At 50.0% G+C, this 19,200-nt stretch overlaps 1 protein-coding gene across 1 annotated transcript; it reads left to right on the top strand.

Moving 5' to 3' along the window:
- The first annotated feature begins 1,711 nt into the window (after positions 1–1,711).
- On the top strand, positions 1,712–9,149 carry LOC112106341 (up-regulator of cell proliferation-like). Its single transcript, XM_029913296.1, has 3 exons — positions 1,712–1,994; positions 3,843–3,974; positions 4,978–9,149. Exons 1-3 carry the CDS (start codon positions 1,712–1,714, stop codon positions 9,147–9,149), a joined length of 4,587 nt encoding a protein of 1,528 aa, XP_029769156.1.
- The last annotated feature ends 10,051 nt before the right edge of the window (positions 9,150–19,200 follow it).

Raw genomic sequence — 19,200 nt, 5'->3', positions numbered from 1 at the left:
TCAACATACATATTTGCCCCCAAAGAAAAATAAAATCAACAAGTTTTGTGCCTCAAACAGAATTTCTTCAGCTCTGAAAACTTGGGCCCATTTTCACATCTTTCTACAGAGGTGAGAAGACAATTTCAGAAAGTCCTGTCAGAGCTAAGAGTTTCACAGAAGCAAACTGCTCAGGCAGAGCGATGTCCTGGAAATTCACCCAGAAAGTGCAAAGGACTGGCCCATTCGGACGCTAGGCACTCTTCCTTGGCAATTCCTGAGAAAAGCCATGGCTTTGAATGGGGGGGCCAGAAGTACAAGCCATTTGATCTGGGCTTCGGATGATACAGGAATTAGTGACTAACACAGGATATCTTGGCATAGAGACACAGAAGCCAGAGTTTCTCTGCACCCCCTCGATGTTCTCTGTGCCGTTCTGCTTTGCTCAAACAGTTTCCTACAACAGGAGATCCTCTGTGTTTGGCACTGGTGCTACCGCTGCTGGAATCCCATGTCCAGTTCTGCTGCCCACAGTTCAAGAAGGATGTTGATAACGTGGAGAGGGTTCAGAGAAGAGCCACGAGAATGATTTAAGTATTGGAAAACCTGCCTTAGAGTGACAGATTCAAAGAGCTCAATCTATCAAGGCTTTGTCTGCACTAGAACTTTTGTTGGTAAAACTTTTGTCGGTCCGTGGTGTGGTAAAAAACCACACTCCGACCAACAAAAATTTCACCGACAAAAGCGCTGGTGTGAACAGCGCGATGTCGGTGGGAGATGCTCTCCCGCCGACATAGCTACCGCCACTCGTTCGGAGTGGTTTAATTAGGCCAGCAGGAGAGCTCTCTCCTGTCGGCACAGAGCGGCTACATGGGAGACTTTACAGCGGTGGTACAGCTGTGCCACTGTAAGGTCCGTAGTGTAGACACAGCCTTAGTTTAACAAAGAAATTAAGGGGTAACTTGATTACAGCTTATAAGTGTCTTCAAGGAAAACAAATATTTAGTTTTGGGCTCTTCAGTCTGGCAGACAAAGGTCTGACATGATCCAACGGCTGGAAGTTGAAGCTAGACCAATTCAGACTAGAAATAAGTTGAACATTTTTAATAGTGGGGGGAATTAGCCACTGGAGCAATTTACCAAGGGTTGTGGTGGATGCTCCATCACTGACAATTTCCAGTGATGGGATGTTTTTCTAAAACATCTCGGAGTTATTTGGGGAAATTCCCTGTCCTGTGTGACACAGAGGTCAGATCACAGGAGATCATGCTCAGAATGGTCCCTTCTGGCCTTGGAATCTAGGAGTCGGAATGCAGGTGCCGAACGCTCATGGGTCTAAGTAAGTGACTTGGCCAAGGTCACACAGGGCATTGAACCAGGCCTCCCAAGTCCCAGATATAGAACAGAACTCCTAGGCCTTGCCTGGGAATAGTCACCTTTGGGGAGTGCTTGATTTCACAGCTTGCATTTCCTTCCTTAAAATCAGACGGGCAGAGCTATTTAGTGGTTGCCTGGAGGATTTGCAGTTGGAATGGTAAGTGACATGCTTAGCCCTGTATAGTGTATAGTGTCCTTCGGGGAACTGTGACAGGAAGTGCAATGGGAGGGCTCTGCTGAACTCAGCAGGGTTTTAGTTTCAATTTTGGTCCGCGGAGGCAGAAGCTGCTTCCTGGTTCTCTCTTTCTCGGTGATGGCCCAGCAGTTTGCTTTGGGTCCTGTCTGAGGGGGTGGTATGGAGAAGACAGGCAGCAGCAACTCCTTGCTGCTAGAGACCCTGGATGACCTGGGGGAGGATGATCTCAAGAGATTCAAGCACAAGTTGAAAAGGATGCAGCTGGAGAAGGGATACCAAGCCATTCCCTGGGGCCGGCTGGAGAAAGGGGATCCGGTGGATGTTACCGACCTGCTGATCAGTCACTATGGGGAGCGCTACGGGGTGGAGGTGGCTGTGCAGGTGCTGAGAGAAATCAAGCACAGAGCACTAGCAGAGAGACTCACCGAGGCTATTTCAGCTGGTAAGGCATAAGCCAGAGAGAGCAATTCCGACCTGCCCCTCCTGCAAGTGACTGAGGTGGGGAGAGACTCGGTGGACTCACAAATCTGTTCTCTCTCTGGTGATTCTTCCCTTTCTGTGATCAGCTGCTGCTTCCTGTTACCTAGGTGCCTGAGCCCAACTAGAAACCGTCCCTAGCTGGAAGCACGTGAAAGGCCAGGATCACTGATGCCTTCAGATCTTTGGCCTTAGCTCCCAGCAATAACTGAGCTCTGCAGACAGCTCACAACCTGGGCATGTCACGTGAGGGTGGACTATGTGCCCTTTGTGGTAAGGCACCGAAGGACGCTTCTGTTGGGATTGACCAACTGGCAGCGCCACTCCAGAGTCCAGAATGTGAAACGTGTCAGCCTAAACTGCGTGCAGTGTAGTTGTAGCCATGGTGGTCTCAGGATATTAGAGAGACAAGGCGGGTGAGGAGGTCATACCTGACGAAGAGCTCTGTGCGGCTCGAAAGCTTGTCTCTCTCACCAACAGAGGTGAGTCCAATAAAAGGTATGACCTCACCCGCCTTGTCTCTCTAAGTCAAAATTGTCAGTTAGGCCTCAGCCTTGACATATTTCACCAGGATCAAAAATATTGCACCCACAGATCAGGCAGTTAGCCATCCCACTGCTACGTTTTGCACACGGAGTTCATTTGCAGGCACCCCCAAAACCGGCACATATAATATTGCCGAGGCCCCTCATTTTCTTGCTTTTATTTTGTTTTAAATTTCCTGGGAATTTTATCTGTTTTTTTTTGTGTGTGTGTGTGAAAATTGGTACAAACTGATAATGAAGGGCCAACAGCCGAGAGGCAGTGAGGTGCCCTGTACTCATCAGAGGGAATGGGGGGGGGCAGCAGCAGGACGGGGGTGAGTGAGGGAATCTTGATCTCAGGTAGGGGGTGGGGGGGAGGCAGAGGTAGGGAGTTTGTCTTAACAGCACCTAGCACAATGCTGAGACAGAGTCTGAAACCATTTCCCACTCATTTTCTGAAACTGACTAGATTTCACAGGTGGTGGTTTCCTTTTAATATGTTTTTCACATAGTCTGCACACACACACACACACACATGTGCATGCCTAGTTACATGAACTATGTACAACTACACCGACTATGTACACCCACACTGAGTAGGCACACCCACACAGACCACACACACTAACCCGCACATTCACTGCAGATATACTGACTGCATTCACACATTGACTGCACGTGCACACACACATACACACACACTGATTGAACACATACGCACATGATTGAATGTATACACACTGATTGCAATGTACACACACAAGTGTGCACTGATCACATGTACACATATTGCACATACACACGACTGCACACAAACACTGACTGCATATACATACACTGATTGCATGTACACACATTGCCTGCACACGCACAAAAACACACACACACACAGACTCTCACTTTACACCCATACACTGACTGCATTCATACACACTGACTCCACATACACACATGCACAGACTCTGACCATGCACACAGAGATACCCAAAATCTCCATTTCTAAGATCAAATTTTAAAAAATATTGTACTGTGTGCTTTATTCTTTTTTTAAAAAAAACAACCCCAGAAATGCCCCATTTATGCTAAGAAACACACCCCAAACATTTATATAGAGAGACCCACAACCAGCTCATTTCCGACTGCCCCAGACTGAGCACTTTAAACCAATCTCTCCTTGTTTGCAGATTGTTCCTGTTTGCACACTGAGGCAGGAGTTCGAGATGCCCGAGCTGGAGGGGGTCAGTGACTGAGAGCCATTCATTTGTGCTTCCTCTTGTTTTCCTTGCTAGATCTTTTAAGACGGAAGCAGAACTCAGACACGCCACAAGACCTAGAGCTGGGGGAGAAAGGTGATTTTAACCCAGAGCAGGAATCAGAGACTCAGAGACACCCAGAACCAGAGGAGAGAGACATTTCCCAAGGTATTTGCATTTACAAACTCGTCTCTGCAAGGGATGCAGTCCAGGAAAGAAACGTAACTGCGTCCTCTATACTCCACTCCCAGGGGAGAGCCCCATTAGCTGCCACATGAAGGACATTCAAGACTCCTGTGATGTACACATGAATTGCAATAGCCTGCTATTTAGCTGTACAATGAAGTAACCTGCATTCACCCTACCTGCATATGGCAGGTGCTGAGGGATCCGAGGTGCATGGGGGTGTATGGGGCTGGTAGCGAGAGAGACTCAGTGCCTACATACCATGAACGAGATGGGAAGAGCATCCATCTGGTCTGTGCATGGAGGTGGGGACTCTGACCAGTTGTGGGAGGGTAAATTGAGGTAGAATGGGCTATCCAGCCAATAGTAAGGAGGTGATCAGGAGGGGGTGGGAGAGACGCATATCCTTATATGGAGAAGTATAAGACAGAGGGTATGGCCTCTGGTCCTAACATGGGAGTGAGGGGGGCAGTCTGGGATCCAGCAAAAACATAAGAACGGCCATACTGGGTCAGGCCAATGGTCCATCTAGCCCAGTATCCTGTCTTCCAACACTGGCCAATACCAGATGCTTCAGAGGGAATGAACAGAACGGGGCAATCATTGAGTGATCCATCCCCTGTTGTCCAATCCCAGCTTCTGGCAGTCAGCCAGAGAGTACGGGGTGACTGCAATGTTTAAGGCATTATGTCACGGGTGGCAGGGAAGAAGAGCCTGTGACTTGTAGCTGAAAGCAAGATGATGAGGCATTGTGAAAAGGGGAACACTTAATTTTGGGGGATGATAGACAAGGGTGACAGGGCAGAGTTAAGGCTAGAGGCGGATGGACATGGGTAAAGAGGCAGAGTTAAGGTTGGGGATGGGTAGTGTGAAGGTGTAGGGGGTCAGAATTAAACTTGTGGGGCTGGACATCTGGAAACGGGCACAGTAAAAGTTGGAGGAAGCTGGACATGGGTAAATGTCATGTTCTTATTTTTTTCTGCAGAGAGAAGACGAGCCACACAGAGAGTTCTGGAGAAGTTGAACTTGGAGCAATACAGAAGCAGGCAGCTAAGACTGAGGGATCTCCAAGAGATCAGCCCAGAGAGCATAAAGACCTGGGCTCTTATCACCTTAGGGGATTTACCATGGCATTTCCTGAGGAAAGTCATGGCTCTGAATGGGACGGCCAGAAGCACAAGGCCTGTGCATGGGGCATCTGATGATCAAGAGTCCAATGAGGTGCAGAAAGCACATGTTGATTACAATAATCTTTCTCTGAATAACATGGACAGTAGCAATTCTCTGCACCCCCTCGATGTTCTCTGTGCTGTTCTGCTTTGCTCAGACAGTTTCCTACAGCAGGAGATCCTGTCCAAAATGTCCATATGCCAATTTGCCCTCCCTCTGCTGCTACCTGCCCTCGACACCCCCAAGTGCACCCTACTGCTGTGGGCCATGAGAGACATTGTGAGGAAGTGGAGGCCCCACTCCCTGGCAGACAGCAGAGGGTTCAGAGAGGAGAGCCTGGTGCTCACAGCAATGCCAACCATTTCCTTTGTGCGGATGGGGAGCTGCGGCTTCTCCAAGTCCAAACTCCTCAATGAGGTTCTCAGCCCCTCCCAGCAGCATCACGATTTCTTCATCCATCGGGACATGGAGTCTGGGAATGTCCCTCGGAAAATAGCAGATGGGCTGGTCGAGAGTTCCTGGTATTTCCCTGCTGGGAAGGAGAATTCAGATCTTTTCCCAGAGCCCGTTGCGGTTACAAACCTGCGTGGAGACATTGAGTCCCACTGGCTGCAGTTCAGCTTTTTAACAGAGGTCTCCTCAGCAGTGTTCATTGTTACTGAGAGTATCAACGAGAGACAATACACGCTCTTATCATCTCTGCAGGGATCAGCCACTAAATACTACTTCATCTTTAACTGCAAGATTGAGAAACCCGAGGAGACCCTGCAATTCCTTTATAAATTAGAGTCGGTGCTGAAACTAGACAAACTAAGTGTGCTGATGAGAGAGAACACCCTAAATCATGCTCAGTTTGTGGAGAAGCTGCAGTTCACCATTGGAAGCCTCATGGAGTCCTCTCTCAAGAGAGCCTCCGTAGCAGACACGGCTGCGACAGCACGAGAATTAGGTATCCGGGTGGATGAGGACTGTGAGGAATGCCAAAGTGCGAGCAAACGGGTGGCAGGAATCACAGCAGAAATAAAGGACGTGGGAAAGTACAAGAGGGAAATGTTGAGACTCCCAGGGGATCTGTGCAAAAAGTTGGCCAAGGCGGAGAAAGAGCTGTTCCGAATGCAACGGCAAGGGGACGCCGCCACTGGGCTCCACGCATCTCAGCAAAGAGACGAATGGTTGGACTTATATACCCGGCAGGATAAATGTGAGCTTACTGATGGGATGGTCAAGTTTATTACTGGGCTAGGAAAACTCTCTCAAGTGGAAACACACTACTTCCTAAAATGGATGAAATACCATCTGGGTCATATTGCTCAGGGCAATCTCTCCAGCCTGCAGGCTGACTATAAGGAGAAACGTCATGTTAGAGGAGATGATCCCCAACATAGAGCAAAACTGCATGAACCAATTTCCTCCAGTTCCTTAGGGGTTGAGCATTTCATGCGTGGGTTGGGGCAGTTTTATGAAGCTGAATGTGCAATGGTGAAGGAAGGAAAAAAGCTAAAAACCCAAAGGCAACTCATCCATCTTCCAGGCATAGCAGCTGACCTGATGCTGGAAGGGTTTCCTCTAGAACTGATCGACGGAGATGTATCCAACATCCCACTGCAGTGGGTGACAGATGTTCTGACCCAGCTCCATGCCAAGCTGGGGGGAAGGTCCAGAATGCTGGTTCTAACGGTGCTGGGAGGGCAGAGCACTGGGAAATCCACCCTCCTCAACACCATGTTCGGCCTGCAGTTTGCAGTGAGCAGTGGCCGACGTACACAAGGAGCCTTCATGTCAGTCATTAAAGTGGCAGAGAACTTTCGGCAGGAGCTGGGCTGTGATTTCCTCCTGGCGATAGACACAGAAGGCTTGAAAGCCCCCGAACTGGCCAAGCTGGAGGACAGTTATCAACGTGACATTGAGCTGGCCACACTGGTGATTGGACTGAGTGACATAACCATCATTAACATGGCCATGGAGAACGCCACTGACATGAAGGGTGTTCTGCAAATTACGCTAGATACACTTCTGAAAATGAAGAAAATCAGGCAACATCCAAACTGCCAGTTTGTGCATCAGAACGTCAGTGATGTGTCCGCACATGAACAAAACACGGGAGACAGGTATCAGCTCCTGGAGCTGCTGGATGAAATGACCATTGCCGCAGCTTGTACAGAAAAAGGAATCAGGAAAACGAAATTTCCTGGTATTATATATAATGATGCAGAGAAATACAATTGGTACATCCCTGGCTTGTGGCATGGAGTCCCTCCCATGGCTCCAGTGAACACAGGATACAGTGAGAGTGTGTTTGAGCTAAAGAAATACCTTTTTGAATTCATGAGACGATACTCAGCTAATAGACCCCTTAAGGACATCCCCCAGTTTAGTGAATGGGTAAGGAGCTTGTGGAATGCTATCAAACATTCAAATTCTACCTTCAGCTTGAGAAATAGCTTTGTGGCTCACACGTATAACCAGCTGTTTACAAAGTATTCTGAATGGGAATGGGATTTCCGCAAGGAGATGCATCTCTGGGTGTCTGAGCAAGAAACTTTTATCCAGAATCAGCCTCAAGCTGAAGTAGACCACGTGGCTTTAAGCAGGTTAAACCGTGAAACTTGGCAGAAACTGCGGCAAGAAGAACGGAGGGTCTTGGATTGTTTGCAAAAATACATTGGAAGCGGAGCTGCAAATGTGCTTCTGACAGGGCAGTACAGGGAAGATTTCATCAGGAGCACCTATGGCTTGACGAAGGAACTCAGACAGTATTGGCTCAGAAAGTGTGAAGAAGCACTTGACAATCAAAGCAGCCCTGAGAGATTGAACCATCAGATCCAAGCCGTGAACATGAAAACAATGAAAGGGAAAGCGGACGGGCTGTTGGGACACTGCAGGAAAAGAAACCTTTCCACCTTTCCAAAGGGGATCAGGATATTCTGTGAGGAGTGTCTGAGGCCTGCGCTGGTGGATTATGTTAATAGGATGCTTGGTATAAAAATAGTGGACAATTTTCGCAAAAGTGCACAGGGGACTGGATATGGCAATCGGAGCTTCTTCCAGTTTTGGTTGCTGAGCAGACTCTTGGAGGAGATGAACTTTGATGGCTATGTGAAATATATTAATAACTACGAAGAGTTTGCCAAAACGTGGATATGGACACACCTGTTAGATCACTACAAAGAGACTAGGGGCGTGGAAGATTTGGAGAGAGAGCTTCTGTCCACAGTAATAAAGAAAATCAGGGATGCTCTGGAGAACTCCAAGACTCAGACTGACTTTTTAGGCAGCTTTTTCAAATATTTGCAAAGGGATCTTGTAATATCCAGGGACAGGTTAGCCAGAATCCAGCTTATTAACACAACAAATCCAAACCAGTTTCCCACTGCTGTTCAAGTCTTTCTGCCTGCACTTGAGCAAGCAATCTTATCCCAGTTTAAAGACTTGGATGTTGAGTCTAAGTTCTCCATCCTGTCTCTGAAGCCCCAGGAGGAGATCTTTAAGCACGTGTTTGGCTGTGGGAAGTGCTGTCCATTCTGTAAGGTCCCCTGTGAAGCGGAAGGCACCGATCACAAAATTCATTTTGCCTCAGTCCACCGGCCTCAAGGGCTAATGAAACCCAAGAGAGTCTTCTTACCCTGTTTGGCACATGGTCCAAAACTTGACTATTCTCCGTGCTATTCTGGATGGCTTATCAGGGATTCCCACGTCCACATAGGTTACCGCCATTGTTTTTGTGAAGATAACAGTGTCTTGCCCTGTCGTTCTCCAGCAGATTCCAGCTACAAAACTTCCAACTATTGGAAGTTTGTTTTCAAGGAGTTCAACCAACAGTTTGCTAGAGAGTACGGTACTAAACCAGCCGATCTGCCTGGGGACTGGGGTAATGTAACCCAAGAGCAGGCACTGAAAAGTTTAGAGGAAGCTTTTAAAGGGGCAATCTCAGTGCCAGGTCAAAACTGGCTCCAGGTTGTACAAAAGAAACCTAAGGTGTTTCCATGAAACATTAAATATACTAAATCTTCCACAGCAGAGTTTGCATCTGGAATGCTGCTGCTGAGTCTACCTCACTCTAAATCATTGGCTCATTGTCCCCCTCTAGTGGTTGGAGTAGATGTAGACATGTATGAATCTGCTACTGCCGTTAAGTTACTGGAGCCAGTCTTTTGCCTCAGGCAGTATAGACTCAGGTTTTGAGATCCAGCAGTCCTGGGTTCAGTCCTCACTGGTGACCCAGCCCTCACTGGTGCTAGTCAAGGTTGGGAAACAATGGATTACACTGACCAGTTGAGGAGAATGTCTGGACAACATCTTATGTTGAAAAGAAAGCTCTAGGAATAATTACTCCCATAACTTGAGTGGTAGAAGTGCATGCTGGGAAATGGGAGGTTTGTGGGTCAAACCCCACTTATTACCTATGGGAGGAGTTTTATGGTTGCATATGACAGAATTGGATTTCCCAGTTTTCTTTTTTAAATACAGAAATATTTAATTATTATTATTATTTATATGGATTGCTGTAGCACCTAGAAGCCCTAATCATGATGTACCAGGCGCTGTACAAATAGAATAAAAAGGTGGTCCCTGTGCCGCAGAACTTGAAATATTTAATTCACACATTGAGAAAAATCTCTCTTCAGCTGGGCGTTAGCGTTAAAAGCTATTATAAAAAAGGGTGACCCAGTTGTAAAGGTGCTAACTTGAAAGACTCGGGTTCAATTCTCTGCTCTGCCACAGCCTTGTTGTGTGACCTTGGGACAGTCGCTTAGCCGCTCTGTGCCTCAGTTTCCCCATCTGTACAATGGAGAGAATAGCTCTGCTCTGCCTCACTGGGGGGGATATGGGAACAAATGCATGGAGAATTGTGAGGGGCTCAGATACTACAGTAAAGGGGACTTGTAAATTGATGATGCAACGAAATACAGGGTATTCCGCTTTTCCACAGTAGCAGGTGGAGAGGTAAGAATGACTCCCTGCTGCAGCTACTCAAGGACAATGTGGAGTTATGGCTGGCCAAAGCTGCTCAGCAGGGCAGTGGAAAGTATGTAGCACCCTCTCAAGGGATGGAATAGGGAATCCCATCGACCATTGTGGTTTTTTGCAGCAGAATATGCCAAGATACTTTGCCTGTGGTGGACTGGCTTTGTACTACGTGGTTGTGTTTATAGGGCCTGATCCAAAGGCATGGACATTTGAACATCGCTGGACTTTGGAGCAGGCCTGTAACACACTGGAATATGGTGCTGATTCAGCGATGCTTTGCCAGCCAAATCAAGAGCCATATGTAATCTATGTTTCTATTTTGATTATGGGAAACCGGGTTTTAGACTGTAAACCCCATCCTGTCTGTATTCCTTTAAAGAAACTGTATATACTTCCTTACAACAAAATAAAAAAAATACTGATTTTTTTTTTAATCCCATGTAAAACCAGAATAATTTTGCATCTAAAAAACTAAAACGCAGAAAGACCCAAGGGGATGATTTATTTTGTGTGCAGTTTGGTCCTGATTCAGCAAAGCCCTTAAGCCCAGATCCTCAAAAGGTACTTAGGTGCCTAATTCCAGGGGGGAAGGCGGGGGGGGAAGGGTTAGGTCTCAGGTTCCATCCTGAGCTGACCTTTATAGTGAAAGGAAGATGATAGGTCGGGTGGGGATTAGCCATGAAGGGCCTTGAAAGGGAGGACAAGCAGCTGACCTGTGACATGATGGCAAAGGGGGGAGGGATAGCTCAGTGGTTTGAGCATTGTCCTGCTAAACCCAGGGTTGTGAGTTCAATCCTTGAGGGGGCCACTTAGGGATCTGGGGCAAAATCAGTACTTGGTCCTGCTAGTGAAGGCAGGGGACTGGACTCGATGACCCTTCAAGGTCCCTTCCAGTTCTATGAGATAGGTATAGTTCCATATTATTATTAAAGGGAAAGCTAGGGGAGGGATGCAGAGAAAGGTGATGTGGCCAAAGGGATGGGCCATGTTCGGCATGGCTACATGCAAGACAACATTGCATTAGTCAAGGTCAGAGAGAAGGATGCTTCAGTAACTGAGAGCGGAGATGAGGAGAGCCTGGACGCCGGTTTTAGCTGTGTCGTTGGATAGGAAAGGCCGTATCTTAGAGACGTTCTAAAGAACAAATCAGCAAGATTTAGACATGGACCTCTCCCTAGGTCCCACAGGCGCCGACTTTCCAATGTGCCAGGGGGTGCTCGACCCAGGCCCTGCCTCCACTCCACCCCTTCCCCCCAGTGCCCCACCCCGCCTCTTCCTGCCCCGTTCTGCCTTCTCCCCGAGCGCACCGCATCCTCACTCCTCCCTGGTCTTCCCCAGAGCCTCCTGCATGCCGTGAAACAGCAGATCGCGACGAGTGGGAGGCATGGGGAGGGAGGTGGAGGTACTGATTGGCAGGGTCTGCCAGAACGCAGGAGGCACTGGGGGGAAGGGGGAGTGGGGGCAGGGCCTGGGGTCGAGCACCCCCCGGCACATTGGGGGGCTGCTGGTGGGTGCTCAGCACCCACCATTTTTTCCCCGTGGGTGCTCCAGCCCCAGAGCACCCACGGAGTTGGTGCCTATGCTAGGTCCTCACATCCAGGCTGAGTCCAGTAGGATGGTGTTGTCCACTGTGATTGAGATAGGAGGTAGGCCCTAGTGGGGAGGGCCTGGGGGAGAAAGATTAAGAGCTCTGGTTTAACCATGCTGTGCTTAAGCTGATGGATAAACATCCCCGAGGGGATGTCAGAGAGACAGGCCAAGACTTTAGCTTGTACAGAAGGAGACCGGTCTGAAGGAGAGAGTTAGATCCATGAGGTGTCAGCATCAAGATGTTACCTGAGTTTGTGTGGGATGTAAAGCTGCCATGTTAATATTTTTAGTTCTATTTAAAATATATAGTTAAGTGCTCATAAGTTATGGTGATATGGGCGATCGATATGGTTGAAAATAATACATTCTATGCCATGAGAGATTCTGATCATTTTGACATTCGTTTTTTCATACGGATTCGGGATAAAAGTCAAAATTCTGCATTTTATTCACAGAATGAAAAATTCTGAAAACATTTCCATTCTGAAACGGCAAACTGGTTCGCTCTGAGCCAGTTCGACATTAAACCGCCTCTGACTCAGGTGCCGCAGAGCTTCATGGGAGTGGTAGGCCAGATACCCCATGCCTATGTGAGGCGCTGCCTGCTGCAAATCCGGAGCCACATTCCGATCTCAGTGACCGTGGCATAAATCCGGAGTGACCCCACTGATGTCAATGGAGTCAGTGATCCCAATGTAAATCCAGAGTGACCCGACTGATGCTAATGGTGATAAGACCTGTAGGGAACATTTCTGCTTGGCTAGGGGAAGGGCTGAGGTTCAGAGAACTACTAAACGATACATCTTTGCTGCCACAAATGTCTAATGGTTCTGCAACACTGGCCCCTACTTCTTGAAATGGATGAAATTTAGCCTACGTTACAAACCCTAAACCCAGGTTTACAATGCAGTGTGGATGCTCAAGTGCAGACTAGGAAACACCGGGTACGTCTACACTGCAATAAGACCCTGTGACGAAGTGGAGTTTTTCCCTGATTATGTTGTATACGAGCCTTAACGTTTTGCGTGTGTAAGCAGAGTCAGGATGAGCTCTACCCTGACATCTGGTGGTGAATTATGGCGAGTGTGGAAAAGAACTCCAGGGGCTGATCTTGTTTGCATAGGCACACCCACTCGCCTGGCAGGAAACACAGCAACTGAAAGTGGTTACTTTGGCTGGTGTGGGATCCCCAGTTTCTCTATTATTGGGGCAGGAAGAATAAAGTTTTGTTACCCTGATTCTGTGAATCAAGGCCAGTGGAACTGTTGTATGACAGAAGGACTGAGTGAGTCCTTCACCATTACCTAAGTAGCACTTGCTTGACAAGGGGCATGGGTTACAAAACCCAGTGAATTGAGAGAGGATGGGGACAAGTATTTGTACCTGATGGTATGGGCCCCCTTTGAGGGTCCGAAACACCAATTGCACCACCTCCTCTCTCCACTGTGGAATGTCAGAGCTAACTTTGATTCCCTTTGGAGTCTAGTTACAGGCTGCTGAGCTGAATTCACTTTGGGCCAATGGCGCACCAGCACTGGGGCTCCCCTACTATACTATGAGCTGAAATCACAAAAGAGCTGATGTTATTAAGAGCTGAGATCACTGAGGCTATGTTAACTAGTGGGGGAGCCTGAAGCTATATTGCTCAGCAGCTGGCGGAGCAATTTGTGGGGATGACTGGAGGAGCAGCGAGCGGCGTGGAGCCTTGCGGGGCCGGTTGGAGTGGCCCAAGGAACGGCGAGCGGAGCTGTTTGCGGGGACGGCTGGAAGGGCTCACAGGTCGGTGAGCAGAGCGGAGCAGCTTGTAGAGCGGAGCAGTTCGTGGGATGGCAGGAAAGTGGACTGGCTTGTGGTAAAGGCTGCGGCGGAACCCCCACGGAGAAACAGACGGCTGGCCAGCCTCGGATCACGTAAGGTGCCCCTTAACACCCTGCGTGCCCCCCCCCTTACTCTGGGGCTGCACTGACCAGGGGCAGAGACTTTGGGAGTTGTTGGACTTTTGGGACTTTGGGTGGTTGCTGGACCCCAGAGACTTTGGGGATGTTGGACTTTGGGGACTCTGGGTGATTTTTGGGTTGCTGGATTCAAGAACCAAAGGGAAAGGACACAGCCCAATTTGCTGGGGTGGGTTTTGCTCATGGTTTGTGTTAGGAATCCTGTTTGTGGTGTTTTTTCCAATTTTATGCTGATGTCGTTTACCTCATGTTATTAAACATTTTCTGCTACACTCAGACTCCGTGCTTGCGAGAGGGGAAGTATTGCCTCTTAGAGGTACCCAGGGGGGTGGTATGTAATTGTCCCAGGTCACTGGGTGGGGGCTCGAGCCGGTTTTGCATTGTGTTATTGAAACGGAACCCCTAGATACAGAACCCGGCCCTTGTTGCTGCCAACTTAGATGGGCAGAAGGGTTACATATACGAGCCTTAATGTTTTGCGTGAATACTGTGTGTGCCTCAGTTTCCCTTATGTATTACTTAAGTATCTCAGTGGTGGGACACGGGTGTGTAATCGTTGCAGAGATCCCCAGAAGGCAAGTGTGACAGACAGTGGTGTTGGAGAATGGAGAGGTGCAGGCCAAGTCACCTATTTGCCAGGGAAAGAGACAAAGGAAGGTGGTGGGCGTGACAGAGGCAGTCCACTGTCACCAGGGCAAGAAGCCTACACTGCTTCAGCCTTCAAGGGTCTGACCTGGAGCATTCGGCACCTCTGTTCTCACTGTGCACTTCCCGCAGCGAGTCCACCTGGATGGGACCCCGGGGGAAGCCAAAGGGGCCCTGCACCCCAACTCCGCAATCAGCCGGGACTCTCAGCCAGCGTGTAAAACAGAAGGTTTATTAGTCGACAGGACCACAGCGTAGAACAGAGCTTGTTAGCACAGAAAGCAGGAACAGTCAGTAAAGTCCATCTTGGGGGAGGGGGGCCCAGAGCCAGGACCCTGGCCCTCCCCTGAATCCCAAGCCAGGAGAGACTGGCTAGTTTCCAGAGCTGCCACCATGATATATCACAACTGGCTGACATGTCCTCTGTAGTCCTACCCTGGCACAATTTGGAAGTTCATGGCACTTTCAGCTCTTCTAGCTGTTTGATCTTCAGGAGTAGCTCCGTCAGCTGGTAGCAGCAATAGGCTCTTATCCTCTCTGGGAGCCAGTGCACTACAAGGATATGTCTACACTGCCTTGTAAGCCTGGTCTGTGGGGCTTGTGGACTCGGTGGGTGGGTATATGTTCGCTGCAAGAAAACCCCCACGGCTGGCCTGGGGCAGCTGACTTGGGCCTAGGCTGCAGGGCTATAAAATCGCAGTGTAGACATGTGGGCTTGGGCTCGAGCCCGAGCCAGGACATCTACCTTGCAATTGTATAGCACATCAGCCTGAGCGCTGTGAGCCCAAGTCGGCTGCCCCGGGCCAGCCATGGGGGTCTGTCCCGGACTCACAGGACCGATGCTCTGGAACTGCTCCGAAGGAAGCCAGTCAGGGCTCTTGTTTAGCGTGTCTCCTCTCTCTGAGCTTCAAGCTAGGGGCTTGCTTAGCTATTAAACCCCTAGACAGTAGAAATAGCGAGAGGGGAAACAAAACCATCTACCGCTCTCAAGGGTAGTGAAATCCAGACACAGGAGGAGTTCTTTAGGGTAGTGTAACAGGGGCAGTCGCCTCTGGAGCACCTTCTGCTGCCACGTGTGGTACTGCAGGCCTTTCCCATGCCTGGCACCACGTCGGTGTGTTGCCAACCTCACTTGGCAGGTCTTCAGTGGCTCAGCCCTCTGACTGTCACACAGTCAAAATGAATCCCTTCCAGGGTAGCAAAACAGTCTGCCCTCATCAGCCCCAGCTCTGGGGCCAGCTCAGGACCTGCTAAGCCCCTGAAGTACCTTTTATCTGAGCCTGCTGGGCTCTGACTGGCTGCATCCGTGCAGCCTCTCTAGGCAGACCTAGAGGACCTTCCTCTGCCGCTGCTTGTGTGGGGCAGGGTGTAGTAGGACCGGGGGTTTTCCAGCAGGGGGCGACGAAGGCCCAGGCGCACCCCGGCACAGGTAGCGATCAGCATCAAATTCCGGGATGGAGGATTTGGACTGAGTATCAGGAAAACCGCTTGTGCGATGCATCAGAGTCGGGAATCGCCTCCCAAGACCAGGGCTGGGACCTGGTGCCATTTAAAATTTAAAATTGAGCAAAGCCTTGAAAAGCTGATTGTAGGTAACAATTCTGTACTGGAAGGGCAGGGGGGACAGACTATGAATCGCTCGTAGCGCCCCGTAGCGCAGCATTGAGGTCATCATTGACTGCCAGGGGAGAGCGCCCCCTACTGAGCCCTCCATCCGCTCCCTGCAGCACAGCGCCCCCTAGTGCCCCACTGGAGTCAGCACTGTCTGCCGCAGGAGAGCGCCCCTTATCATCACGTGGGCATTGGGGTCTGTACTGAGTGTGAGGGGGAAGTGCCTGCACCCTGCTCCCTGCAGCACAGCGCCCCCTAGCACCTCACTCCAAAGAACTGCGCTATCAGCTCCCTTTCCCGCTTGACCCTGGCCAGCCCAACCCCGTTTGGCTCAGGAGAATGGTGCTGACAGAGCCCTGTTGGCGGGCTCAGCCTAGCCAATGCGACCCCACGGTTCCTTGCGTAGGGCGTGCTACCGCCGCCCTGATTAGATGATTCAAACACACATGCTCTGGGTCAGGAAGTGGGTGCGGGGTGGGCAGTAGCCGGTTGGCCTCGGGGGCCATCAATCACGCCAGCAGCAGGGTATTTGAACAAGAAGGAGCCCTCGATAAGGCCACTCCCTGCTGGCTCGCCATTCATGGCACAGCTCGACCGCCGTGCTGCTCGGAGTCTAGGTACGTATTTGTGCTTCAGCCTTTTCTCCTACGTTCTCTGGCAGCCCGGCCCTTATCTTGGGGCGGTGGTGGCTGGCTTTGTATTCCACTGGGCCCCCTGCGCTGTACATCAACGGCTTCAGCAAACTGACTGGCAAGCCGTGCATTGTGGAATACAGTGCTGTAGTTATAACCCTAAATGCTGCATGACTGGCTGGCTCAGAGAATAGGATAGGAGCTTTTCCCCTCTAGGGGGTGCTGGCTCTGATCCAGCCCCAGGACAGGGGACTGGCCGGTTTAGGGGATCAGGGAATGAGATGCAGGCCTTTTCTCTCTCAGGAACAACGGCTCGGACCTAGTCCCAGGGGAGGGGAACTGGCTGGCTCATGGGGCGGGGAATGGGACACAGAAGCTTTCTTCTCAGCCGAAGTGGAAAGAAGATCCAGGAGTCCTGGATCTTAATCTTCCACCCTAACCATTAAACCACAGTCCCCCCACGAGCTGGGAATAGAACCCAGGAGTCCTGTATCCTAGCCCTCCCCCCTCCCTAACCCACTAGACTCCACTTCCTTCCCAGAGCCAGGGATAGAACCCAGGAGTCCTAGCTCCCAGCCCCAACTCAATGGGCCCCACTACTCTCCCAGAACCAGGGATAAAACCCACAAGTCTTGACTCTCATCCCCCCTGATGTAACCCCTAGACATCACTCTCCTCCCAGAGCTGGGGCTAGAACCAGGAGTCTAATGTCCACTCCACTGTGTTCTAACCACTAGCCCACTCAACTAGCTCAGACTCCTGTGTGCTGTTACCACTGTGATACCAAGATGTCACTGAGCCCCCTTATAAATATCACAGGGACGCCTACATGTCAGGTTTTCATGAGACAGTAACACTCAGAGGATGTATCTACTCCAGTTTTTCCCTGCAAAGTAGACCAGGTGCTAGCACTCCTCAGCACTTTCACTGTCACATCATCTAGAACTGCTATGAGCCATGCCTGTTTTAGACCTCCCCCCATTGCTAACGGCAAGGCCACGGAGTCTTCCTCCAGCACAGCACAAAGATGTTACTAACCGTTGGAACAAACTTCCAGGGGAAGTGGTGGCTTCTTCAGTTCCAGAGCGGTCGCCTTTCTGGAAGAAGTTCCAGGCAAACGCAAGTTATTGGGCTCACTACAGAGGGAACTGGATTACATTCTCTGGCCCGTGCCACACAGAAGATCAGAGTAGATGGACAGGTGCAGAGAAGGGCTACTAGGATGGTCAGGGGAATGGAGAGCCAATCTCATGAAGGCTGGAGGAGCTTGGCTTGTTTAGCCCAGGTAAATGAAGGCCAAGAGGGGATCTGTTTGCTCTCTATAAATACCTTGAGGGGCAAACCAGCAGAGAGAGAAAAGAGCTACTGAACTAAAGGGCAGTGTTGGGGCAAGAACAACACGGGGATAAACTGGCCAGGAGTCAATTCAGGCTGGAGATGACCAATTAATGACCAAGATTATATGCCAGAGTTGCCTGGGAGAGCAGAGACTGGACTTCATGACCCAGGGGGTCCCTTCCAGTCCCATGTTCCTATCTGATGGACGGTCCCTTCTTGTCTTAAGCTCTACAGGTATGTCCACATTGCATTGTAAACCTGGGTCTGTGAGACCCAGACTTGTGGACTCGGTGTTTCCAAGCCTGATTTGAGTGTCCGCACTGCACAGTAAATTTGGGTTTACATTTGCTGGACTCGGGTCTCGCAGCCATGCTAACACGTCCATACTGCTCTACGCAGACCCTCTGACTCAGGTCTGTGGCTTGACCTGCGTCCACACTGCAGAAGGACAGGGCTTGGACCCGAATCACAGGGGGACTCAGGCTCTGACCCACCCTCTAGCAGCATCCTAGACCCACGTCCGGGGTGCTTGCTGACCTGAGTCACACTGATTTGTGTGTGGACAGAAGTAGGGGCTTGGGCTCAAACCTGAGTCAGAGCCCGGGCTTAGTGTGCAGTTTAGACATAGCCTATAAACGCCCAGCACTCTATCCAGAACTGTCGTGGGTAATAATGAGATAATTAGGGCCAGCTCCCCAGCTGGTATCAATGGGCATGGCTCATCAAGTCTCATCAAGCTGCCTAGTGGGGGTGTGGTCTCAATGGAGCCGGTGTTTTCTTCTAGATCTGTAGACAGCAGTGCCGAAAACATGCTACATGCGGTTACCTGGTCTGAATGGAATGGATGTGTCTGGTTCACGCTGTTTAGGTGGAAATCCCAGTAGAATTGGGTTGCAAACAGCGCCACCTATTGGTTCCATCAGGATCCCTCCCCCCTTACTTCAGTAAGCATTTGCTTACTGTGCGAGAAAGGGCTGATACAATAGCTGGGCTAAGGTGGAAGGAAGAAGCATCTGGAAAAGACGTAGGAAGGGGAAGCTACCCCCAACCTTGCTCTAGCAGCAGCCTAGCTTCTCTAGCTAGCCAGGAGAAAAGTTGGCCCTGACTCTTTCATCTCACTCATTTCTCTTTGGTTTTGGTGTCATCATAAAACAAGCACTGGTGTCCTGTGTCCCATCAGGAACTTCCTGCATTCCTTTAGGAAATGCCATCTAGGGTTCAGAGCAGGGGGGCTGGGAACAACCGGGACTCCTGGGTTCTATCCCCAGTTCTTGGAGGGGAGTGGGGTCTAGTGGGTTA

The sequence above is a fragment of the Terrapene carolina genome, unplaced genomic scaffold, assembly GCF_002925995.2.
Source record: "Terrapene carolina triunguis isolate 2854851 unplaced genomic scaffold, T_m_triunguis-2.0 Scaffold571, whole genome shotgun sequence".
NCBI lineage: Eukaryota > Metazoa > Chordata > Testudines > Emydidae > Terrapene > Terrapene triunguis.
Note: the sequence above shows the minus strand (reverse complement) of the source record. Positions and strands in the feature narration are given on the sequence as shown.